General features: G+C 44.2%; 1 protein-coding gene across 1 annotated transcript; it reads left to right on the top strand.

Annotated features, from left to right (window-relative positions):
• Positions 1-250: 250 nt before the first annotated feature.
• Positions 251-24,525, top strand: OVCH1 (ovochymase 1). Its single transcript, XM_069951021.1, has 33 exons — positions 251-398; positions 823-920; positions 2,316-2,488; positions 3,489-3,584; positions 3,791-3,942; positions 4,747-4,955; positions 5,071-5,283; positions 5,507-5,637; positions 5,842-5,982; positions 6,068-6,198; positions 7,256-7,349; positions 7,669-7,797; positions 8,853-8,924; positions 9,072-9,249; positions 9,680-9,752; positions 9,831-10,026; positions 10,107-10,252; positions 10,358-10,514; positions 10,594-10,674; positions 11,020-11,247; positions 11,588-11,728; positions 11,835-11,964; positions 12,389-12,528; positions 12,734-12,865; positions 13,098-13,133; positions 13,991-14,215; positions 16,990-17,163; positions 18,105-18,336; positions 18,423-18,580; positions 19,483-19,578; positions 20,309-20,442; positions 21,809-21,922; positions 24,403-24,525. The coding sequence occupies exons 1-33, from the start codon at positions 336-338 to the stop codon at positions 24,523-24,525; spliced, it is 4,596 nt and encodes a 1,531-aa protein (XP_069807122.1). The 5' UTR covers positions 251-335.
• The last annotated feature ends 2,164 nt before the right edge of the window (positions 24,526-26,689 follow it).

The following is a 26,689-nucleotide window of genomic DNA, read 5'->3' as shown; positions in this document are numbered from 1 at the left end:
TTAAATGTGTCTACAGCTCCACTGCAGGCCTATGTGTTTCCATAGTTACCTTATGTATCCTGAATGTTACTCAGGCCACAGCTCTATGGTAATGTGTTCTGTAAAGTCACAAGAAGCAGAGTAATACATAACTGCAGAGTCAGACTACACAGGGTCTATTTGCAGTCTGTTACCATGGTGATATATGTCCAGTAGATGTAGACCCATTATAAGACAGTTGCTAAAGTATATACATCCTTTAAAGGGGAGTTCTTAAAGATTGCTGATCCTTGATCTTTGTCTTGGACTCAGGGTTGAAATGTGGTATCCGGCCTTTAAGGATAACGGGAAACTCGATGCAAAGCAACTCGCGTATCGTTGGGGGAGTGGACACCCCGATTGGTGGACAACCTTGGACGGTAAGTAAAGAGAAGGGGCGCCAGGATTGGGTAGACACTAAAGCAAGCCCAGGCCTAATACTCCAAGTGACAGCTGTAACCTTAGAGTGACTGTACCACCAGGCCCAGGCTGAAGCACCCCCAGAGGGAAGAAACCCCAGCACTAAGGGTGGGTCGGCCCGCCTCCAGTGCTTCAGCCTGGGCCTGGTGGTACAGTCACTTTAGGCCATCAAACCCCCGACCCCTGGCTGTGACCATCATAAGGATGTAGAACTGTGTCAGTATTGCGCTAGTTTGAGCCTAATGGTGGACAACATCTGACTTTACATATCTTGTATGGATCTTGTCTTATATTTCAGTCACATCCAAAGCTGCATGCACATTTTTTTTTTTATATCTCATCTTTTTATATGTCCAGAAACAGATATCTTGTTTTGTCATCTAGGTGTCAATAAAGTTATATGGAAGACACACGTGTGGGGGGAGTATTGTGGAGAGAGACCTGGTGGTGACTGCCGCTCACTGTGTATATCCTGTGCTCAGGTAAGTAGTTCCAAAGCCCATAGGAGGCTGTCCTCTGCTTCAGTGCCCGCTGATGAACAACATTAGCTCCAGTGCCCATTGGTGACCGACCATCATAAGGCCCAATGCCTGTAGGACAGGGTTTTTAGCTCCAACGTTCTTAAGAGATGGTCCTCAGCCCCAGTGCCCCTAGGAGACTATGATCAGTTTTGGTGCAATCCTCCACTTCAATGCACCATGGTAAACATAATTAGCTCCATTGCCCCTAGGAGACCATCATCTGTTGTAATGCCTTAAGGGGAACATCCTCCGATTCAGAGTCCCATGGTGACTAGCATGAGCCCATGAACCCATAGGAGATCATCCTTAGGTTAGGTGCCTGTAGATGGCCATCCTAAGCCTTGGAGCCTGTAGATGACCTTGTTCAGCTTAGGTGCCTGTAGACGGACATCCCCAGTGCCTGAAGATGACCATCCTCGGCACCAGTGTCAGTAGAGGACTGTCTAGACACAGAGCCCGTAGACGATTATACTCGGGCCCAGTGTCCAAAGTAGACAGATAGCTATAGCGCCCAAAGGCCACCATCCTAAAGGCCCTATTCCACCAACAGATCTGACGACAGATTATCTGCCAAAGATTTGAAGCCAAATCCAGGAACAGACTATAATCAGAGAACAGGTCATAGAGGAAAGACTGGATTTCTCCTCTTTTCAAATCCACTCCTGGGTTTGGCTTCAAATCTTTGGCAGATAATCTGTCGTCAGATCTGTTGGTGGAATAGGGCCTTTAGCTGAAATTTCCTAAGTTGACTAGCATCAATTTCAGTGCATTAAGATGACATTGCTCAGGCCCAGTACCCATAGGAGACAATCATCTGTTGTAATGCCTTAAGGCGGCGATGCTTCGCATCAATGCCCCATGGTGAACAGCATGAGCTCCAGTGCCCATGGGAGACTATCCTCAGCCCCAGTGCCAATAGGAGACCATGCTCAGGTTAGGTTCCAGCCTCAGGCCAGTAGGAGACCATCCTCAGGTTAGGTTCCAGCCTCAGGCCAGTAGGAGACCATCCTCAGGTTAGGTGCCTGTAGACAACCATTCTTATCTCCAGTTCCCATAGGAGACCATCAGCAGCTCCAGAGCCCAAAGGCAACCACCCTCAGCTTGTGTCCAAAGGAGACCATTATCAGCTTCAGTGCCCATAATGGGCCATACCACAACTTACTGAACCCTTTCATTTCTTGTACAAGGACTTCTTTGCTTATGTTTAAACATAGGTTGAACTTGATGGACTCTTGTCTTTTTCAGCCTTATTAACTATGTAACTTCTGATCACTGCCAATGCATCATTCATGACCCACTTTCATTGTGACACCTTCTATGAAATGCACATGTGACTCCTCCATTTCTTCTTTCTAGAAACAGAATCAAACACTTGGTGGTGGTCGCTGGCGAGTATGACCAAGGCAGTGAGGACCCTGAGCAACAAGATATTCCTGTGTCTGATGTGAAGCTGCACCCCAAATACAAGCACGATGGGAGTATGGTGTACGACATCGCACTGGTCTATCTGCAGAAGCCGATCATCCTGGGTAAGCATCATGGTGGCCAGTGATTGTAAACATCCCTGATTCCTGTTGGGTAGATCATTCTATTGTGAGGACATATTCTGAGGGTACATAGAGCAGGTTTGTAAGAACAGAGAGTGTAAAGCTTGACAATGACTACACAGTAGGTGGTGCTAAACCCTGAACAGGGTAGAACTCTGTAGAACATAGGTCTTCTGTTACTACCAGCAGTAAGGGATACAACTACTACATAGGAGCCCCCAAATGCAACTATCTGACCCGGACACACATAGTACCCACAGTCCACCTACACCCAAGAGAGTGCAGGTCACTAGTAGAGAAGGTCTACCTTACAACTATTTCAACACACTGTCATTTCCCCTTTCCAAATCTGACTGATCTATGTTCACATAGGCCAACCCAACAGGTACGCTCAGGCCTCACGATGCCCACATCCAACAAGTTTCTAGCACCAATCTGAAGCCTAGTTCCCAGTAATTCATTCTTCACACTCCTCCACCGGGTACCTCACCAAACTTACCCTTAACCAAATCATAATATGCTTAGCCACCTCCATGAAGTCCCACCACTTGTCCACCTCCATGGTTAATCCCCTTGGTTAGTCCTAACATAAAGGATGCCCAAACCAACAATCCTCCTTCGCGGTCTTGTTTACCAAGCCCTCAAGCTACTCCTCCAATGATAAAGTGGATAACCCACACAGTGGCTTCCACCTATGCCTATCATCCCTCCCAGAATCTTGCTGCCCACCAATTTCCACCAGCAATCAGCCACTCTAGCCTCACATCTCCTACTATGCAGACAAGTACAGACCAATAGTAGGCTTCCTACACCCTACACACGTGTAAAACTATGCACCACCAACTGGTGCCAAAAGCACGGCCCTATATTAACACACATAACTCCTGCATTGTGCACTAGAGTCACAATCCGCGTCTCCTTACAGACATCTTCTGGGCCCATATGTACTGTTCCTTTAAATTCATTCTCCTCCCTTTCTTAGGGTCTCGAGTGCAGCGGGTGTGCTTACCACAAGAAGGAGAGAAGATTGAGCAAGGAACTTTGTGTGTGACCAGCGGATGGGGAAAACTACACGAGAGTGAGTAAACCCAGTAAATAAGTTGTCCATTACTGGGGGAATTTGGTGACCCCCAACATGGCTTCAAGTCACAGTGGTTGTCGTCAGCTTCAATAAAGATTTGGCCCAGGGTTTGAAAAACATGGCAGCATTCAATATGCTGGACTGTTGACAGGTGTAACTAGGCAACGGTTATGAAACCACTTTCTTGGTCCTGTCGTTTTCAGGTGGAGAGATGTCCCCAATCCTGCAGGAGGTGACCCTTCCCATCCTGGATGATGAAACCTGTAGATTGGCGCTCGCCTCCATAGGACTTCCCGCCTTCCATAAGTCAATGTTGTGTGCCGGCTTCCCGGATGGGGGAAAGGATGCTTGTCAGGTTGGTTCAGGGGTTTAAGAGGCCAAAAATAAATTCTGAGAGTTTAGGAAGAGAGTTGGTGGGCATCTTCTTCCTATATGTTACTTAGCAACCACCTAACGTCCTGTCCCTGTGACCACTTCCTGCTATAAAATAAACTGCCTCTCTGCCCAGCATAGGGTTCTCCCGTTCTTCCCACTACCACAGTCTCAATACTTTAGACTTTAGTTGGACATGACTAGGATAAGATAATTTGAATAAAGTCTCTGACATATGGTCCCAGCAAATGGGTCCTGGCCGCCAGGCCAGGCCCTGGATAAACGTGGCTGCAGGATCTCTTTCTCTTGACTTTCTCACTATACTACACAGAAACTCCTTCAAACTACTGTTACCTCAGACTATATACCTCGAGGGAGCCACCTGATTGGGTAGGGAGAATAAGACCAGGGACTGTGATAGGCCACATGAGACAACACTAGTGAGTACCTAGCCCAGGGACTGATACATAATAAAACCTCATACAGTGGCATAGACACAGGAAGCAATACAGTTTCACAGTTAACCCTTAATAGCTTCTTCTTTCAGCTGTGCTACATAGTAGAAAATACATAGTGACATCTAGTGGTGGGAGGGCAAATGCCATTACTTCAGCCCAGAGCATAGATACACATAGTACCAACCTACATATGCTATAGATAGCAGTGGGCACCGACTCTGGGACTGTGCACAGGAAGAGGGAAGGTTTTCATGTGTGCGCCACCGTTCTATCACTACCACACTCCTTCTCATCTCTGTGTGGTAACCTGACCATTTGATTTAAACCAGGGAGACTCTGGAGGACCCCTGGTCTGTAGGCGGCGGCGGTCTAACACCTGGGTCCTGTTTGGCAGCACATCCTGGGGCGCTGGTTGCGGAAGAGCCTGGGGAGTGTCGACAACTGACAACGCCGGTCTCGGTTCTCCTGCTATATTTGCTAAAGCTTCGGCCCTTGTGGACATCTTCCGAAATGTCACATCTGACAGTGAGTCAAACTGAAAATAAGTCAGGACAGAATGATGCTTTAATAAAAGGGGCGGAGCTGTGACAACCTTTTTATATTTATCCCCTATATTGATACTGCCTAAGTTTATAGTGAGTAATGAAATATAGTCCCAATACTGCCTCCTGTGGTCATAACCTGTACTGCGCCTTGTCCTACTTCATCATGTCGATCATGTATGATCGTGTGATCTACTTTACTTGGATAAAACTAACAATCTTATATCTTACAGGCGGCTGTAGAGCAAGCCCTTTGGTTATTGTTGCCAAAAATGGTTTCATCAAGTATCCCTTAAATGAGAAGAGTAATTATTCCAGCAACAGGTAAAACTCTCCAAGCCACAGCCATATTAAATTGTATTGGTGTAGACTCCCCCTGGTGGTAGAATTGTATCTTACAGGGAAACAGTCAACATGGTGCTAGTCATAATCAGACTTGAGAGAGATTCCTGCATATATATATATATATATATATATATATATATATATATATATATATGTATTAACGCTCCAGTGTCCCGCCCCTTTAAATCTCTCCTCATCACAGCCTATGTCGATGGATGATTTTGTCTTCAGCGGATAAGATAATCAAGATCCAATTTATCAGTCTCGATGTCGAGGATCATGTGAGATGTGCTTACGACTCGCTGACCTTTACTGCAAACTCAAAGGATGTCCGTAAGTATAATAGCGTCCCCCGCTGGTCACAGTATTGTGGCAGGATTTATAATTGAGCTCAATGAGTGAGCGCCCACTAGTGGTGGAGGCAGGTAGTTACTGCAAGCAATAGGTATGGTGGACGAATACATCCCGCTACCTGGAGTTACGAGAAGTCTTATGTCTCTCCCTGTACAATAATATATACGGAAATGTTCTGTGTAGGTAAAGTCTGTGGCTCCATCTTGCCGTCTCCTCTAATAATCCGTTCCAGTAACGTTACGGTGACTTTCGTCTCGGATGGTGCGGTTAATGGCCAAGGGTTCCACTTTAAGTTCTCTGCGTTATCTGCCGAGTCGGAGAAAGGTGGGTGCTGCCATGCTGCCCATTGGTGGCTGACCGGGCGATCTGAGGGTCTCATGGTGATTAATTCTGCCTCCTGGTTGTGTAGGATCTGGGTGCGGGAGCCCCGCCAAGCTAACAGAGGAGGGCAAGATCTTCACCCTAAATTATCCCAGGTTATATCCCAGTAACACGGCCTGCTGCTGGGTGATAGAAGCCCCCGAAGATCACGTCATACAGGTAGAGGGCTTTGTGGGTGCAATCGATCTATTTGGGCCCAGTGTCAATATATGAAACCTCTTTAAGGCTCCATGGGAATGTATGTGACCCCTATTAGGCCCAATCGGAATGTATGTGACCCCTATTGGGCCTAATGGGAACATATGCGACCCCTTTTAGGCCCAACGGGAACATATGTGACCCTATTGGGCCCAATGGGAATGTATGTGACCCCTATAAGGCTTGATGTATATGACCCTTTTAGGCCCAATGGGAATGAATGTGACCCTATTGGGCCCAATGGGAATGTTTGTGACCTCTATAAGTCTTGATGTATATGACCCTTTTAGGCCCAATGGGAATGAATGTGACTCCTTTTAGGCCCAAGGATAACGTAGGTGACCCCTTTTAAGCCTGATGGGAATGTATGTGACCTCTATAAGGCTTGATGTATATGACCCTTTTAGGCCCAATGGTAATGTATGTGACCCCTTTTAGGCCTGATGGGAATGTTTGTGACCCCTTTTAGGCCTGATGGGAATGTATGTGACCCCTTTTAGGCCCAATGGGAATGCATGTGACCCCTTTTGGGTCCAATTTGAATGCATGGGACACCTTGCAGGTCCAGTATGAATGTATGAGATACTTTTTTGGTCTAATGAGAACATATGCATCCCCCTTTGGGTCCAATGGGAATGTATGTGAGTCTTTTCAGGTCCATGGGAACGTATGCATCCGCATTTGGTTGCAATGTGAATGTGTGCGGACCCTTTTTGGGTCTAACCTGATTGTATGTGACTCCTTTCGGGTCCAGTGGGAATGTATAAAACCCCTTTTTGGCTCAATATGACTGCAATCCAAAAAAACACCAAAGAAAAAATCCACCTGCTTTGCCCCTGAGGTCCCACACCAAGGGAGTTCCATTCACTCTCCACTGGGAATAGTCACAGCCCAGCTTTATGGAGAACATTTAGTCATAATAACCATTGTAGATCAAGAAGAGTCCTTTTAGCGTTCTTCGTTTTCCAGAAATAGTGCCGCTCAACTAGCAGTCCTGGTTGTTGCTTGGTTTCTGCAGCTTGTATTTGAAGACTTTGCCCTGGAGTACCAAGAAAAATGTGAATACGATCGTGTTGTGATTTACGGCGACAGAGAAGAATCTCACCAAATTGGTAAGAACCTTATTGTTTTCCAGCGCCCCTGATTATATGATTGCTTAGTTTGCTTCGGAATAATTCTAAAAGTTCTGCACCTATTGCCGATGTATTCACAAACCACCTGGGGGCTACTCTGTATACACTGCCTGGAGATGATAGCAACTACTAAGCTTGTCAATCTGATCATTATATTCTATGGGCTGCCGAATATGTCATTCCTGACCACTGGAGACCCTCCCAGTCTTACTCCATGTTGGCATAGCCATCCTCCTGGTCACATTGTCTCACTCCATGCCAGATATCTCCCCTCAGCTTCTTCTCTTCCTCCTCCTAGTGACCTTATGTGGATTTTCGGCTGCCCATCAAATCTTCAGTCCCGGCAACATCATGGTCATAAAATTTGAAAGTGATTACGAGAACAATTATGGAGGTTTCATGGCAAGGTTCAGCTTTACATATCCTGGTAGGTCTGCCTAAGGTTTTTGTTTATTACTCTGACTCATCGTAAAAAGAAAAAACTATAATTTTGCTATTAATTTTAATTAATTAAAATTGTATTGTTTTCAAATGGAATTAATTTGGTTACAGACTACAGAAGGACCCCAGTGTACGTTGTTGCCTCCTTTTGTGTGCGAAAGAACAGAGGGAGTGGAAGTAACTTGTGACTGCAGGATCTGACTACACACACAGTTTATTTGTAGTCTGTAACCATGGAGACACACTGGTTTGCCTAGCAGCTTTACATATATGTATAATGGCAGAATTGTTCGTAAATCCAGATTAATAACAGACTTTGTGTATTCTAATTCTGCATGTTACTCAGCTCTCTCTGCTCTCTTAGCAATCTATTCCTTTGACTATAAATGAGCAGTGATCTCCTAGATCGGTACTGAAACTGAAATGATCACATCAGTACTGATCATCGTACGAGTGACCGCCAGATCTTTTGTATGGCCTTTGCTGTCGTCGTTCTTTGACCAGTAGTGCCATATTACATGGGGAGACGTGTGGCCGATTGAAAGATCATTTTATCATTTGCAAGGCAAAACAAAGCGATCGACTGGCCTGTGAGTGTTTGCTTGTTTTTGGCTGATCACTGCCCCTACACCACAGGGCGATTTTAGGCTTGTTTGGCAGATGGAAGGGAGCAACACATTGCAGAATCAGACTACATAGAGTTTGTTTGTAGTCTGTAACCATGGAGACATATAGCTCTTCATAGGAGCTGTATACACAAAACAATTATTATTATTTTTTCTTCTTTTTATTGTAGATGTTTTAGCTATAAAAATTGTTACATAACTTTATTAGCAAATGTAGATATTTGCACTTTATGATGTAAATTTGAAATCTGCTTCACCTTTAAAAAAAATTTATAGTAGATGGACTGTTGCGATCTGGTGGCATGAGCCCTCACTATAGTGTGGCCTTATCCAACAGGCTCTACTGAAAAGCATCACACGCATCAGCTTAGTCCTGTGGGACATAAGAATCATGACTTTTTGTTGTTTTTTTCAGATAAGATGGCAGTTGTGCCCTCCATTAAGGCCTCCACGGCACCAAACCAAGAACCAAAGCGCATTAAAACAGGTGAGAAACTGATTCTTGTTGCTTCTGGTTCCCGGATCCACCAGAAACTGTGGATCTGATGTTCCCACCTGGTTGGGTTGAATGTTTTTTTTTTTCATTATGATGCACTTATCTAGCATGTCTTCCTTACATCTGTCTTGTATCTAGGCGTGTGCGGGGTGGCGCCGCTGTCCCCACAGTGGCTTTTAAATCGTATTGTTGGAGGGGAGGAAGCGTGTCCTAACTGTTGGCCGTGGCAGGTGGCCATTATGTATCGGGAGACGTTCCAGTGTGGAGGAGTCATTCTCTTACCCCAGTGGGTCCTGACGGCTGCTCACTGCCTACCGTAAGTCTTTAGTAGAAATGAGCGAGCGAGCATTCTCAAGTCCATCCGAACCCGAACTTTCGGCATTTGATTAGCGGTGGCTGCTGAAGTTGGATAAAGCCCTAAGGCTATGTGGAAAACATGGATATAGTCATTGGCTGTATCCATGTTTTCCAGACAACCTTAGAGCTTTAAGTTGAGCAGCCACCGCTAATCAAATGCCGAATGATCGGATTCGGATGGACTCGAACCCGAACGCGGTTCGCTTATCTCTAGTCTTTAGCAATAGAAGATAAAAGAACAGTGGCAAGTACTGGTAGCCATATTGGTGCAAGAAGGCATTTTACCTTGACCACAGTACTTGGATAGAGTACTAGGATCTTTCTGAGACTCTTATTGGCAACAAATATATCCTACGTTTGACGCAATGAATTCTCTTATGTGGTTACAGATCCACCGATCCTTCCCGTTACCATGTCGTTGCTGGCATTCATGACCAACTATTGAAGGAATCCAGCAGGCAGGTCAGTGTATCGGGTAGATGGGTTGTGTCTTCTGGTTTTCTGTAAGATAATATGATGGTGGACATTTGTGTCCTACAGGAGAGGGCGGCTCACATCATTGTACCTCACAAGATGTACAGTCCCATCACCAACGACTATGACATCGCCTTGATCCGCTTGGCAGAAGAGCTGATCTTTAATGACGTTGTACGTCCAGTCTGCCTGCCCTCTGCGGAGGAGCCCCTCAAGCAGACGTCCCTGTGTGTGGTCACCGGATGGGGCAGCACTGAAGAAGGTCGCTGTATTAAAATGATTTAGAAATCACATAGTGTCAGGGTTATTTCTTAAATAATATATATTCTTGTTGTACTTTAGATGAACAACACTTTAACCGCCTACAGCAACTACAAGTCCCCATTCTGGACAACAACATCTGCAATAGCTCCTATTACCCAGGAGTGATCTCGGAACGCATGTTCTGTGCTGGGTTTCCCGATACTGGAGGAAAAGATTCTTGCCAGGTCCGTTTCTTTTTTCTTCCTTCCTCTACCTCCTTTCTTCTTCTTCTATCCCAGAGATAGATGGACATCTACAACTACACAAGATTTTATTGAAATTTTTCACAGGGTGATTCTGGGGGCCCCCTGGTTTGTCCCAGCTCGGATAAATCCCATGTACTTTATGGCATAGTCAGCTGGGGTGTGGGCTGTGCACGGCCAAAAAAGCCTGGTGTGTATACAAGAGTCCGTTCTTTCCTGAGCTGGATAGAAAGTACCCAACAAGGTAATTGGATGAAAGATTCTTGATGGGTTCTTTATCTAATGGGATAATTTCTCATGTAACATGTCTCTATTTTATATAGAGGTAAACAAGACTTTATATGAAGATCCTAATGCTCTAATGACTCCAATGCATATTAAGGGAGAGGAATTTCTACCTGCAGGTAAGTAGGACAAAAACTCTAAAAGTATCTACATAGTTTCTAAAAGAATGCCTTCTGAAATTTAACATAGGAGCACAACTGAACTTGGCTCTCTAGGGACTCGTGGGTGTAAGTAGAATGCATGCAGCTATTTACCTTACAACAAGATTGTAGCTTATGAAGCTTTTTTTGGATGAAGAGGTTGGTTCCATTGTTTCACCAGAATTCAAATCCTTGACCCTACTTCTAGGACCCTACTAAAAATTAAGGCTAGAGTACAGGTGAACTTGGCTCTCTAAGGACTCGTGGGTGTAAAATATACAATACATGTAGTTATTTACTTAACAACAATTTTATGTTTTGTAGCTTGTCCCAATGACTTTGTTTTGGACGATGTAGTTGGCTCCATTGCTTCACCAGGATTTCCACATGGTTATGCCGGGGGGTTGATCTGCTCCTGGGTTATCTCCGCCCCATCCCCTCACAGCTTAATAAAAATTATTCTGAAACATCTGTCCATAGAGAAATCTGCAAACTGTGTCACAGAATCTCTCACCATCTACCACGAGAAGGAGAACAACAGTAACTTGATAGGTAAGAGGAACTTGGCTGAAGCTTATGGGCTCTTATAATTTTAGGCTTGATCCAGATAAGTTATTTCCTTAAAAAAGAACTCCAGCCATTATCATTTTACCGCAATGGCATTACTGTCTGTAGCGTATAAATAATTAAACGGTTTGGAAACTGGAGACGTGATATTTCCCACATTTTGCTGAAGGAACCCCAACTCTTTTCTTGGATGAAGAACAAAAGTTTTTTGACTTACCCGAAAAGTTAAAAAGTGGTTGTTATAGCACACAATGGGGTTAACCATAGTTCACTTTAAGCCAGTGAAAAGTTTACATGCGCTAATGCAATGGGATCTTCTCTGCAGAGAAGATGTGTGGCTTTCCACCCAAACCTGTGACCTATGAAACTCGTGGGCCCATGGTCAGAGTTGTCTTCATCTCCGCTCACCAAGGCTTGTATAGCAGAATTGGCTTTCATCTCCAGTACAAGATATTTGGTGAAGGAGGTAATGTTTCATATCCCCATAAGATCCTATCGTATGGACTTTATTTTCTTCTTAGGTTGGGGATGGGGGGACGACATATTGTAAACTGACTTACGGCTATTTGCAGTGAGGGATTTCATGGAGACCGACTGGAGGAAAACTAGTACTCAGGAGAGTTGTGATGATGTAATTGTAACAAAAGAAAATGGGGTGATTTCATCTCCTGGATATCCGGCTGAATATCCCAATGATCTCGGGTAAGGGTCCTGATTGTCTCCATGGATGTAGGAATTGTACCCAGTCATAATGGTCTACAACTGGATGATCTCACATAAGTAAGTCATCATCCAAATGTGATAGATCTCACAAGTAGATTTACGATGGATGCATTTTGCACACATTGAGGTATTGTTATAAGGGTCTCGTAATCGTACTACTACTTTCTGTTGACCATAAAGACAAATGCGAGTAAAATTAATCTGAAAGAAAGCATCCAGAACTATCCAGTAAAGAAAAACTTGATATGCCAGTAGATGACCTAATACTCAACCACAACTCCCTCAAATTGAGATTGCATTTTTTTTAAAATTGAAGTCTCGACAGGTGTTGTTTTAATGAACTTTTAATGAAGTCGGGTCTTCTCAACTCAAGTTCAACTCATAATTTTTCTCGTAATTATAGATGTCAATGGAGGATTATCGCCCCACGTAAAAAGATCATTCGATTGGACATTGACACACTGAGTACAGAAAAAGACGAGACTGGTTGCCAGGACGTTCTTCAAGTTTATCAAGGCATTGGCGAAAATAAAGTTCTATTAGGTAAAATGAACAGAATAAAATTTAATACCAGGGGTGGACCAAGTTGTTGGGTTGAGCCTTAAGGCCCAGCAGTTGCAATTAGAGGGGAGAGCAGGCTCGAGTGCGATCATCTCAAGGCTCCTGTGAACATGGACATTACTAAATCCAGCTTTGGAACTTTCCTCTCAATGGAAATCCAGTTAAGTTTTGAAAGTTATTTTTTCAGGCTCCTGTTGTGGGAACATATCTGACTATGCTGTGAAGTCCAATGGTTCGGAGATGACTTTATTGTTTAATTCCAACTCCAGAGTGTCCATGAAAGGGTTTTTTTCAAGATATTCATTCTGGCTTCAGACAGGTATGAGAACTGTATCCATAGTAATTCTCACGTCCAGCAACATCCGTAGGAGTGAGTCCAAGCTCATCTGTTCACAAAGACCATGTTAAATATTGTATGTGATTGGTCAGGATGAAGCATTGGCTTTATAAGTCAGCTTTAGGGCTGTGATGTTGTGCCGACTGACGAGAACCTTCAGAGATTAATTTTAAAAGTGAAGTAGTTTTACCTGATTTTGTTTTTGTGACTTTAGATTCTCCAAAAACACCAGAGGATTTGTCTATTCTCAGTAAGTATAACATCTCCGATAAAAATAGTAATTCTTATATCGTCCGTCACAATATTCAATCAAGTCTTTATAGTATGTAATTTTTTTAAAGTTTATTGGCCATTTTTCTGCTTATTCAACTAATAAAGAGGTTGTCCGGGCAAAACAAAAAATTGTAGGACAGCAAGGGGTGGTCTAAACTTAATAAACAAGTTATACACATCCTTCTCAGTCCCCTACAGACATGTGCACCACCACTTCTGGTCTTCTCTATCTTCTAGTTTCTGTGGTGGCAACATGGGAACTGCCTGCTCCGCCAACCGGTGATTGAGGCGGGACACTGTGGTGAGACCAGTACAAGACCAGGAGTGGAGGCTGAAGGACCAGGAGTGGAGGCTGAAGGGACCGGCATGGGTCTGTATACCTTATGTTCACACCACCCCCTACTGTCTTGCAGTTTTTTTTTACCTTGCCGAGACATGCAGTTTGGCTTAACAAAGAGTACACTATGTACATGAGTTAGACATATACAAGTACAACCATGAATTAAACAAGAGGTTTATTAGAGATGGTTGCCCTGTGGATATTTCAACCCAAATCCTTATCTCAGTTCAACAACTCCTGGGGTCATGCACTCCCATGTAACTAGAGCGGCCATTATGGTCTTGTTTTACAGTCTCAGACTCATAGCAGCCATCACCCTCATAGTATTTATCGGGAACATCTTTGTAGAATTTGGCTCTAACCACAATACTGTAGTTCTAGGATCTATCCTGAGGTCCTTATAGGATTTTGTAACTTTGAGGTCTGAGCACCAGAGGACAATACCATAGAGAGTGTTGGCTACTATATTTCATAGGGTACTTTTGTCTCCATAGATTGCCCCACACTGAAATATTTGAAAGCTGGCTCATTAGATGTGAAGTCCCCCGGCTATCCTGAAGCCTACCTCAATGGACTGGATTGTTGGTGGAATATTTCTTCTGAATCTGGGAACAAGATTGAGTTAAACCTTAAAGACCTAATGTTGGAGGATTCTCCTAATTGCACATGGGACTTTCTGAATATTTACGATGGAGCCAGCGATGAGACAAAGCTGTTGGGTAAGTTCCAGTGTCCTATGGAATGTTCCAAAATGTTGGTGTCTCTTTGTCACGTTTGTACTATTTTATTCTCTGATACCCTTAATCTGTTCATATATATCACATAGGGATGAGTCAAAATGGCTGATTTTGGCTGACCGTTACACATAAAGGACTAAAAAAAAATTTAACAAAATATAGATAAGTGTATGGCTTCATTTGTAAATTTTGGCTGAACATTACTCACTGGGATCTTTCATGCAGACGATCTCATGGACCATTCATTGGCCATATCGTGACTGATCAAAGTCAAGGCCAGCTCTACAGCGAATGGTCACCATTTTAATAACATGCCAGTTTTGGGCACGTAAGTCTTAAAGAAAAATCTTTCAGCAGGTTAGTCATCACTTCTGGGTGAATAGATGAACAAAGAGATACCAGCAGTAGTGCCCAGCGTACTTACCAAACTGTTCAGGTTTGGCAACGTTCTCTGAACATGAACACTCGGCATTGGACTTCTGGTGGATGGAGAAGTATAGGCCGTATCCATGTTTTCCAGGCAGCCCTAGGGTAGTATTAAATGGGAACTCCAGGTAGAGGTTACAAAAAATGAAACTTCTGCAGAAGCATATTGCATTACTTACCTATCTATTCCAGTTTTGAAACTACCAAAAATCCATTAGTTTTTTTTCTGCATTGTGTTTCTGTACTTCCTGGTTGAGCAGTTCCCATAATGAAGTTCTGGTTCCAGAATGCAATGCTTTCCCTCAGCTGTCCATCACAGTCCTCCACCCTGTCCATTCCCCGCCCAAATTTGTTGCAGAACATCTAGGCTGTGTTCACACATTGCTGTTTCATTGTGTTACTGAACTATTTGCAGTACTTTATCATTTCATTGTTGTCCCACCAGCACAGCACGCTGTATTCTCTACCTGTAACACCACACAGCTCGCTGTATTCTCTAACTGTAACACCACACAGCACGCTGTATTCTCTACCTGTAACACCACACAGCATGCTGTATTCTCTACCTGTAACACCACACAGCACTGTATTCTCTACCTGTAACACCACACAGCACGCTGTATTCTCTACCTGTAACACCACACAGCACGCTGTATTCTCTACCTGTAACACCACACAGCACGCTGTATTCTCTACCTGTAACACCACACAGCACGCTGTATTCTCTACCTGTAACACCACACAGCACACTGTATTCTCTAACTGTAACACCACACAGCATGCTGTATTCTCTAACTGTAACACCACACAGCATGCTGTATTCTCTACCTGTAACACCACACAGCACGCTGTATTCTCTACCTGTAACACCACACAGCACGCTGTATTCTCTACCTGTAACGCCACACAGCACGCTGTATTCTCTACCTGTAACGCCACACAGCACGCTGTATTCTCTACCTGTAACGCCACACAGCACGCTGTATTCTCTACCTGTAACGCCACACAGCACGCTGTATTCTCTACCTGTAACACCACACAGCACGCTGTATTCTCTTCCTGTAACGCTGATATTGGAATAAAGTAAAGAACTTTTTGAATTTTTCTTTTCAATGCACACATTATGATCAAGCATCTGTTATCTTTGAGGTTGAGCCCCACAATAAGGAGTTTATCCCATATTATCTTACATGGGATATACTGTTTATGCCGGCTCTGATCCTCTCTGCCGAATACGCTGCAGTATTGCAATGAAACTCCAACATGTGTGAACACAGCCCTAATTTCACTGAAGATTTTTGCAGTGAAATCAGTGCAGCAGCTGCTTCTGGCCGGTCAGAGATGGTGAATCACTCAGGGGATTGGGGGATCCAGCCAAGCCTCCTGTGATATCACGCCCTGCCCCCTGTCTGCATCATCAGCCTGTGCTCAGCAAACACACACAATGTGAGACAGAGGCATGGAAGATTTGTCTCCTAAGGTGGAAGAGCAGCAGGAGCAGTAGACAATGTGAATTGGCACAGAGGCCTTTTTTCTTCATTTTCTGGATTTCAAACAGCTACCAGTGCGGCAGAACCGTACAGATATGCTAATACATTATATAGACATATATAATTAACTTTTAATGTACTTTTAATAGAAAACAAGTTTTCCTTATGTGGAGTTCCCCTTTAAACTTCTCCAGTTGTCAGGAGTCAAATGAAGACCGTTGGGATCAGAAGAACGTTGACGAACACAAATAGTTTTGGGAAGTCCTCTCAACACTAACCAGCAGGTTAGTGGTGCCTACCCTGCTGATAGATTCCCCTTTAAGGAGCCTGTACTTACTAGGTAAAAGAAAATAGACAATTTCAACCAAAACAATGATTTAAGCCAGCCCGTAACAGACTGTCCTCGTATGGAAAGAAGTCAGCTGTATATAAAATTCTGGGCTGGATGAATTATGTTATTCAAGAGAGAAGTTAAGTTTGCGAACGATCTTTCAGGAATGAATGTTCTTAGAACATGATGGAATTTTTCAGTCTCAACCCATGGTTAAATATACTTGAAAAATAACTATGTTTAGGCCATCGAAATGAATGGGGCTCATACCCCTCTGAGCACGGATCAGTTGGCTCCGAATTTTCAGATTTTTCTGATGTATCCGTGATCATGATGTGAGCCTAGCCTAGTGGGTATGGCCATCTTAAAGTTCTCTCTAGTGATGTCTATTGACAAAATGCTACAAATTTATCCACAAGGGATTTGGAGTCATATTGCTTATAGAGATATATTAAGAAATTACTCAGGATAGAATTTTACACTTCTTCTGTCTCACTTTTATCTACTAGTGACACTTTGTGGAATCAAGTCCAATAGCACCTTCAGCTCCAGCAGTGGCGTCCTAACACTCCACTTCCACACCGATGTCTCTGTTAGTGGTCGTGGTTTCCACATTCACTGCAATGAAGAAAACAGTTCTTCAATACAAACAATGAGGTCTACGGAGGTTGTAGCGGATTACGGTAATCCAATATATTGTGCATTGTTCCGTATTTCACAAATATTTAAAATGTTTGGAGATGTGGCTGAACGTAGGACGTATCCATAAGGCCTAACAGGGTATCTGTGCGTAGACCCAAGTGACAAGTGAGAAGCTCCAAAGCCACCTTTAAATAGGGTTGTTTTTCTGGTACTGGGGTTGTTTTTCTGTACTTCTGGTCTACTATAACCCTCTATTTCTCTGGTGGGCCATGTCACCCTTTCATGGTGTCCTTCACAATACACAGATCAACGTTTAATTGGGCAATGCTCATGGGCCTGAAATCTAAAGTTCCTATTGGAAAACCCAAGGCCATGTGTAAACTTGCGCTGATCTTGGCGATTGTTGCTTGTTTGCAGGGTCTTCACAAGCCTCGATCAGTCGTGAGGCTAGGCTGGATCCACAGCCAGTGATATTTCATCATATCAGAACTGTCCAACCAGCTAATCTGCTTGTGGAGACCCATAAACAAATACCGATCACCAAGATCAGCGCTCATTTACAGACAGCCTTTAGATTCCAGGCCCTTGAGCATTGCTCTATTGAATCCTTAACTGTGGGTTGGGTTTCAGTGTGAAGAACAACAACCATGCAAGGTTGGAGTGGCCCATTAGAGAATTAGAGAGTCCCTGGGTGATATCAGCCTGTTTGGCGATTATCGCCCCATGTAATAAGGCCCTAAGAATCTTAGTGTCCAACTCTAGCCCTAATGGCAGACTCAGAGGAACAGGTCACCCTCCGCCCTAAAGCAGGTGGACACTAACATGCTCATGTGTCTAGCTTCCACCTGAAGTATCTAAGGTGATCACAATTTGCCACCACCATCACCATCTTGTCTCTCGGAAACTCTCATAAAACCATTTCAGTTTCCAATGTGCTGCTGTTCTTCATACAAAATTCTGACATTTTATTTTTTATTTTTAGAAAAAACCTGTGGGATGTCTCTTGTAGATCCCATGCCAGAAACCAAGTCTGCCTCTGTGGCTGAATATTTCCTAGATGAAAAAGGGAGAACCAGAGTTGTAAGAGGTCAAACTGCTGCCTACAACTCTTGGCCTTGGATTGTTAGCGTTCAAAACGAATTGGGACATCCTGTCTGTGGGGCCATAATCATCCATGAGAAGTGGTTATTGACTGCGGCCCACTGCGGATACATGTACGTATGTTCTTATTCTCTTATATATGCTCTAACAAGGCAACAATTTATAAGCTTTACAATGAACATTGTTCTTGAATTTGTAGTGTTGGGACACACAGAGTGTTCATAGGACACATAGATCGGACCAACGGGATAGAAGCCATAGTTCTGAAATCTTATGTTCATGAATTGTATGATGATGAGAAATTTCCTCCAGATTATGACATCTGCCTACTAGAGCTCAAGTTTCCTGTTATCTTAGGTATGAATATTCTCTATGGTTTTTTAGGACTGTAGTATTGATAGTGTCCTTAGGGTAGGCCGCCAGTATTTGGTGCAACTTTGACTCCCAGCACCCTTGTAAACCTAAAGAGGCAGCAACATTCTAGTTTGTTCTGCTTCCCCTTCCTTGTTTACCCAGGCACAGCGCCGTACATTCGGTTGTGTCTGCACCTGGTACTACACAATTGAATAGGACTGAGCTTCAGTTCCAGGCACTGCCATGTTAATCCCAGCTGATTGGCTATTATATGGGAATCTACTCCCAGCCAATAAAATAATAGTTATTGTAGTGGTGGAAACCAATATGACCACCATTACAGCTCTAATAGTAGTTGTCATTCAGCTAGTTTTGCAGTAATATGGGAGTTTCGGATTATTGATTGCATTAGTTGGTAGTCTTGCCATTAAAGCTAGGAGACCTCTGTGACTATTGCTACCCAAAAATTGGCAATACGGAATCTTATTTGGGAGTGAAGACACGGGAGAAGTTGGTTTGTTGGTAAAAGATAGAGGCAGCAAAATTCATACACGTGGAAGGTCTTGAAGGGGTAATTTGGATTTAGGCTAAAAATGTATGTGGCTCCAGGAACATACTTACTAAGCCCCAGTCCACCTCAGCTCTTGCTCGGCTACATCCGGTCTCTGATATCGTTGCTTCCAAAATGGAGGCTCAGGAGTAGGACCTCCGAGCTCAACCAATCACTGGTCGCAGTGGAGTCTCATCTCAACCAGTGATTGGCTGAATCGGCAGGTCCTGTTCCGAGCACTTTTTTATATTTAGTAAGGGGCCCGGCACAATATCAATTTTTAGCCTGGGGCTGGAACACCCCTTCAGGACATATAACGTATAACAACGCAAGAAACGGTCTCATGTTTTTCTAGGCGAATCCGTTGCAGTCATGTGTTTGCCACAGAAAGATGAACAGTTTGATCGTGACAGCTGTCTGACGGCAGGATGGGGGACTATGGAATCAAGAAGTAAGATGAATAGCATTAGCGTTGACAGCAAGCTGAGCTCTAGTAAAGCCAACAGCGGCATAGCTTAACATGGATATTAGAATGAAGACACTGGAAAATAACAGATATTATGTTGTATGTGTGCTTGTGGACTGCAGCTCAGTCCTGTTCACTTCAATGGCACTGAGCTGCAGAACCAGGATTGGCCACAGCCATTCAGCTAATTGGTGGGGTGGTTGGAAAACCCCTTTAATGCTTGGACTCTGTGGTTGTGGGGTTACCGCTTTTCAAGAGTTCCCTTGCCACAGGGTATAACAAACAAGCTGGCTGACCCTGTAGATCCCTCCTGTGGATCCCCTGTAACTTTTGTCATTTAGGGATCTGCGCAAAGAAGGAAATCCATCACCTTCCTGGTGGAGTGCGAAGTTGTCCCAGTACCGTATAGCTGCAAGCCACAGCTTTTAGACTTTGTCTCTGGCAGCTATAAAGTACTGGGGCCGGGTTACACCCCACAGGGAGGTGATTGGTTCCCTTTAACCCTTGGGTAGACTTGTGTAAGGAGTCCGAGGTTTACCGGTGAGGTTGTATGTGCAATTGAACAGTCCAGGCCCAGGTGTAACTTGCCAAGAGGGGTAAACTTCACTGACCATTTCTGTGAAGAATCCAGGCAATGGCTTTTCTCAAAGCACAGCATAAGGGTAATATGTTGCGGTAGGGATACCCCTTTAAGAGAAGTTGTTCTTTCTTGTAGGCCTCGTTTATCCTAAATTACTTCAGCAAGCTAAAGTCCCACTCAAGTCCAAAGAGGAGTGCATGGAGTACTGGGACACAGATATATCAGAAAGAAATGTGTGTGGGGGAGCTGCCGGGGCTTCTTCTTGTTCGGTATGTAAGAGTCTTCCTTAGAACTGTAGTTTTAGTTCTTGTGTACTCCCCAAAATACATTTACATCTCCGGGATGTAGGGTTGTGAGTTGACCACCATCCTGGCTAGCGTGTGCTAAGAATTGGTAAGCTAGGAAAGTCCCATTAAAACCCACCTCCATTAAAGATCATCTGCACAGTAAGCAGAAGGTTAAAGGCTAATCCCCAAGTTTCCAATCGATAGCGTTCCTCAGTGCTAGAAACGTGTTATCCACGTAGAGTGCGTCCAGGATGTCTTCAGACCCTTAAAATTTTAATTGGAGAAGAGAGCTAACACATTTCTGCTCCACTGAAAGTTCCTAAAACACAGCAGCCTCCATTATTCTTACATAGAAGGAGATGGAAGAACCAGGACTCGTCCTAAAGCTGCCACCCCACAAAACTAAGCAATCAGGGAAGAATTGCCTTGGTAGAGAGGTGACCAGAAACCAGTGGCATAGCTACCATAGAGGCAGGGTAGGCAGTTGCTATGGGGCACGTGCAGGAGGGGGGCCCGGGAGAGAAGGTATGTACTGCAGTGTGTAAGTGACCCAGTGTTTACTTACATGCTGCAGCACAAAAAATGTGCAGTGTTTGTGTTGTGCGTAGGGGAGGGGGGGGGCCTTAAATTTTTTTGCTATAGGGCTCCGTGAATCCTAGCTACACCACTGCCAGAAACCCAAGGTTGAAGTTTTTGGCATGAATTCTAAGCATCATGTCTGAAGGAAACCAGGCTCTGCCCATGACCTGCATGATACCATCCCTACAGTAAAGCCTGTAGGGATGGTCCTTGGGTGGCCAACCCCTTAGGGTCCTATTAGATGGCCCAATGAATAATGCAAAGGAACACTGATCTGCTAGATCGGCGCTCGTTTACCGAGCCTATTACACAGCTCGATTATCATTTAGCAAGGGCGGTATGGACATCGATAGCGATGTCTGTGCAGCCCTTGCCCTAAACTGTTAATATGTTACCTGCTCCTGGTCTTCTCCTGCCCCCTGCTTGATTCCTGACACCAGGCGCTGCAGCTTCTCTGAGTGACAGGTTGCTCAGCCAATCACTGGCTGCCACGGTGCTGGGAAGCAAGCAGAGGGCAGGAGAAGACCGGGAGCATGGAGAAGTAATGTAATAACAGTTTATTTAGTCGTTAGCCGATGATTGTGGTGTGGGACCTAAAGAAACGATCAGTCTATGATCGTTGTCTATATTACATGGAGCGATAATCAGCTGGATCGGCCTGACATCATCTGTTGCGGTAGTTGCGGAGTTGGCTGAGCGGCTGTTTTGGTAGACTTGTCTATTAACCATCACTTGTTCAATTGACACTGAGATTTTTTTTTTTTTGCAGGGGGATTCAGGGGGTCCACTGATCTGCAGGTCAGGAAACAAGTACACATTGGTTGGAGTAGTCAGCTGGGGAAGCGGCATGTGTGAAACCTCTTTTCCTGCTGTTTATTCCTTGGTATCTCAATACAGAGGCTGGATAGAGAAAAACACTGGATTTTAATAAAAAAATTTAACTTAAACTTTATTCACTTGGTCGGTCTTTTGATTCATATATATATGTACTGTGCAGTTTTTTTTGTTGTTGTTGTTTGGATACCAACCATGAATAAAGATTTTTTTTTTCTCTATTTTGGCACTATTTACTAGCAATATTTCAAAATGCTGTCACCATTTTCACCACTAGGCCTTAAATTAAAGGGGTACTCCGGCCCGGGGGTATTTTTCAGATATGGCCGGGGAGGGGGTGGTTATGGATGGCAGAGGTCACTTACCTCCCCGGTTCCTGCGCCGGGTCCCAGATCGCACCACCCCGTACACCCGTCCCACAGCCGTTCCCTGGTGTAAGCTGCGTGACGTCTCAGGGCAGCTTAGCCATTCAGCAGCCTTAGAGTCACACCTCGACCACTGAATGGCTGAGCTGCCTTGAGAGGTCACGTCTCTTCCTTCAGCTGAGACCGGGAAGCGGCCGCGGCACGGGTGTACGGGGCGGCGTGATCCGAGACCCGGTACTGGAACCGGGGAGGTAAGTGACCTCCGCCGTCCATAACCACCCCCTCCCCGGCCATATCTGAAAAATACCCCCGAGCCAGAGTCCCCCTTTAAGCAGAGACTTCCTGTCAATGACGATAAGGCCTCATCTGTAATTGAGCATCTGCAATTATGGACAGACTGCAGATGTTAATCTGTAACTGCCCGCATTCACACGCACCCATCCATTTAAATGGCTTAAATCTGGTACCAACACAGAACTGTAACAATTACGGATGAGTGTTTGGATCCATAGAAATCAATGGGTCCGCAATTTGCTGATCAGTAATTGCAGAGAGAAAATGTGGATGAGTGAAAAAGTGGGACTTGATCTGTATGATACTACAGATAGAGAAGACAATAGATGATATTCAGAGCTCAGTCTCCCCCTCCCCTTGGAATGATCTATGCAAAGGTCACAGAATATGCCCAGAAAGCTTTTGCCATTAATGTCAATGAGACAACTCCAGCCTATTACTGTCTATGTCCATGGGACTTGCTGTAAAGCACAGCACTAAAAGCAGCATGCTGTCAGAAACTAGAAACAGATTAGAAAAAGAGAACATGATACATTGGTCTGGTTTCCTTTGTGAACAAATAAAAACCAGAAACACAGATAAAGCATACAAAGAGGCCCAAGCTGCTTAGTAAACATACACTTCCTGATCCACAACAAAAAAATATCGGTGGCACTACAGGAGTGTACTTATTTGTACGTGCAATCACTAGCGGAGGCTGGCTGTAATAGCCGAGACAGGGGGGTGCTAACTTAGAAAACAGTCCATCGTAAATCCAACATATATAGAATATAGAAAGTTGCACTCACCCTCAAAGTCTTCTTAAGAAGACTTTGCGGGTGAGTGCAACTTTCTATATTCTATATATGTTGGATACACTTCCTGATCATCCTACAGCAGCACAACACATGGGACGCATGTGCTACCTACGGACTCCAAGAATTTTAAATTTCAGGAACTAAATTTTGGTTTTCCTGATCATTCTACAGCAACACAAGCTTAACATGTATTGTGCTGCCTACAGACTCCAGGAAATTAAAATTTCAGGAAGTAAATTTTAGTTTTCCTGATTGTCCTACAGCAGCACAACACATAGGAAGCATGTGCTACCTACGGACGCCAAGAACTTTAAATTTCAGGAAGTAAACTTTGGTTTTCCTGCTCATTCTACGTCAACACAAGCTTAACATGTGTTGTGCTGCCTAAGGACTCCAGGAAATTAGAAATCCGGTAAGTAAATTTTGTTTTTATTACACGCTTCAGTAATCGTGTGTCCCTTTGATGCAATCATCCATTGCCCTATTTTTTTTTTTTTCTTTGAAGAAGGACTTGAAGGCCCCATCATCTAACCAACGAGTCTATGCTTGTTCATTGACTGAGTACATTAGACAGTATATTAGAGGGGGCAGTGGTACAGTATATTAGAGGAGAAAGTGTCACAGTACATTAGAGGATAGTGGTACAGTACATTTGTGGTGCCCCACTACTAGCGTTTCTCTTATGCACCTAACCTAAAGTTCTCACTCAGGTTAAACAAGTGGTGGCTGAAGTATGCAGTTTCCCCACTAGGTGTCAGTATTTTTATATGTATTACTACTATTGCACAGCTGAAGGAAGGTTATGGGTTGAGTTTTCTATGTCATGTGTTTTATCACAGGTGCTTTCTCTCTATCCTATCTTCTCTAGCATTTCTCGCGCACACACACACACTCATCACCAACAATCACAGGAGTGGGCACAAACACCCCTGTAGGAGGAGTTACTATGGTGGAAGAAGTGAGTTTAGTTAAGTTCAGTTTCTAGTGAGAGAGGACACACTACAAATCATATGCTGCTGTAATTAAGCCAGGGCCTGGCTTTTGCCAGTACCCCTGAACCCTGACTCCTGAAGAAAGATGAGCTGAACCCAGTAGGACAAAGCTACCAGTATATAAACGTCTTTGTATCCTACTGCGCAGTGCAGGTAAGTGGGAAATCTAAGACAACTAGCTACACCCAGATAACCGACGACTAGGGTTTGTGCTACCCACCTGGGATGGGTTCTACGATACCAGGGGGCAGAAGGTGGTCAGGAGTCTAAACGTGAGTACGAGTATCACTTTACTACGTATCTATATACTGTACAGTTCTGGCAGAGTACAGATACTACACTGGGCAGCAGGGCTCCTCTGGTAAACTCCTCTTCTCTTTTCTCTACCTCTTCAATGCACTACTAATACAGTACTTCTACTCTTTCCAAGAACCAACTTCCAGTACTAAGTCAGCACTCAAGTCTGTTGTCAATATTATTATTATTTTTTTTAAATCGATGTGCTGTATTGTACAGGTAGTGTCTTGGGGCACCTTTGTCAGGTACAACATTAGGGAGGCTCTATGCTTGACCAGCAAATAGGAACAGATATACACATACATTAGATCTGCTCAAGCCCACAGTGAAGGGCAGGGCCTTGGGAGGGGAGGGAAAGCAGGACTATTAAAATTAAGTAAAAGGAAAAAATTTTATTTTTTATTTTTAATGGATTGAAACATACGAGACAAAAATTTGATCGATCTCTGAATTATCACAGTCGGGCTATGTTCCCGCACAGCATTTTTGCTCAGTATTTTGGTGTGTATTTTTTAACCAAAACCAGGAGTCGATTGAAAACGCAGAAGGGCTATGTTCACACACTGTTGTAATTTAGTTTTTGGTTGAAAATTACTGACCAAAAATACTGTGTGTGCTATCAATTCACTACTGGCTGCTGACACTTCTTCAACCCATTCAGATATGAGAGTTGAATTTTGTCCTCTTAGTGTTTCTTTAAAGGAGAAGTCTGGCGAAAATCTATATTAAAGTATTGTATTTCCCCCCAAAAGTTATACAAATCACCAATATACACTTATTACAGGAAATGCTTATAAAGTGCTTTTTTTCCCTGCACTTACTACTGCATCAAGGCTTCACTTCCTGGATAACAGGGTGATGTCACTTCCTGGATAACATGGTGATGTCACTTCTGGGATGACATGGTGATGTCACGACTCGACTCCTAGAGCTGTGCGGGCTGTGGCTGCTGGAGAGGATGATGGCAGAGGGATGCTCAGTGTCCCTTCAGTGCCCTGTGTCCCTCAGTGTCCCCCTGCCATCATCCTCTCCAGCAGCCACAGCCTGCACAGCTCTGGGAGTTGGGGCGTGACATCACCATGTTATCCAGGAAGCGACATCACCATGTTATCCAGGAAGTGACATCACCATGTTATCCAGGAAGCGACATCACCATGTTATCCAGGAAGCGACATCACCATGTTATCCAGGAAGTGACATCACCATGTTATCCAGGAAGTGACATCACCATGTTATCCATGAAGTGAAGCCTTGATGCAGTAGGAAGTGCACTTTATGTGCATTTCCCGTAATAAGTGTATAGACTTTAGACTTCTCCTCTAAAATAGAAAACAAGATATTTGGAGGATGCTAGATCAGATATATAAGGATCCAACACTAGAAATGAGCACAACCTGAGTATTCTCGGGTCCGACCGAGCCCGATCGTTCAGTACGGTATTCAACGCGGTGCATATACGTACAGTTCCCCCGCTCCCATTAGAGATGCTGCCATGTGGGGGACAGACTACGGTACAAGCCTTCCATGTCCGTTTTCCGTGCGGAACACTGAACATATGAATGTGGCCTTAGGGCTGAGAGGAAGTGCAGTGATGAGACTCCACCCCCTCTCTCTAGAAAGCCAGAGGCATCATGGGAAATGTAGGCGGTCTTAGAAATCTATATCATTAGGAAGAGAGCAAGCCAGTTTGGTGAAAGCCCATGTCTGCCACCTCAGCTATACCAGGTAAGTACAAGAACCTCTGCATCATTCTCTAATAGCAGCTTCTTTTATATTATATCCTACACTGCAGTTTACTGTGGTGGCCATTAAAGGGGTTGTCCGGCGATAAAAAATTATTCACAGAATAACACACATTACAAAGTTATACAACTTTGTAATGTATGTTATGTCTGTGAATGGCCCCCTTCCCCGTGTTTCCCCCCCCCCACGCTAGACCCGGAAGTGTGGTGCATTATACTCACCGCATCTCGTGTCGTCCACGGTCTCCGATCGTCAGCAGTGACGTCTTCTTCGGGAGGCCGGCGGATCTTCCCGAGTGCCGGCCGCCCTCTGCAGCGTCATCCGAAGC

The sequence above is a fragment of the Dendropsophus ebraccatus genome, chromosome 1, assembly GCF_027789765.1.
Source record: "Dendropsophus ebraccatus isolate aDenEbr1 chromosome 1, aDenEbr1.pat, whole genome shotgun sequence".
NCBI lineage: Eukaryota > Metazoa > Chordata > Amphibia > Anura > Hylidae > Dendropsophus > Dendropsophus ebraccatus.
The sequence above is the reverse complement of the archived record's forward strand: the minus strand, read 5'-3'. Positions and strand labels throughout refer to the sequence as shown.

Excerpts from the sequence above, each read along its gene's own strand:
- OVCH1 (XM_069951021.1), top strand. The coding sequence starts at position 336 with ATGCAAAGCAACTCGCGTATCGTTGGGGGAGTGGACACCCCGATTGGT. Across the intron at positions 10,515-10,593 it reads GATAGAAAGTACCCAACAAG|AGGTAAACAAGACTTTATAT; the intron begins GTAATTGGATGA and ends TATTTTATATAG. Across the intron at positions 14,216-16,989 it reads CGATGAGACAAAGCTGTTGG|TGACACTTTGTGGAATCAAG; the intron begins GTAAGTTCCAGT and ends TTTATCTACTAG.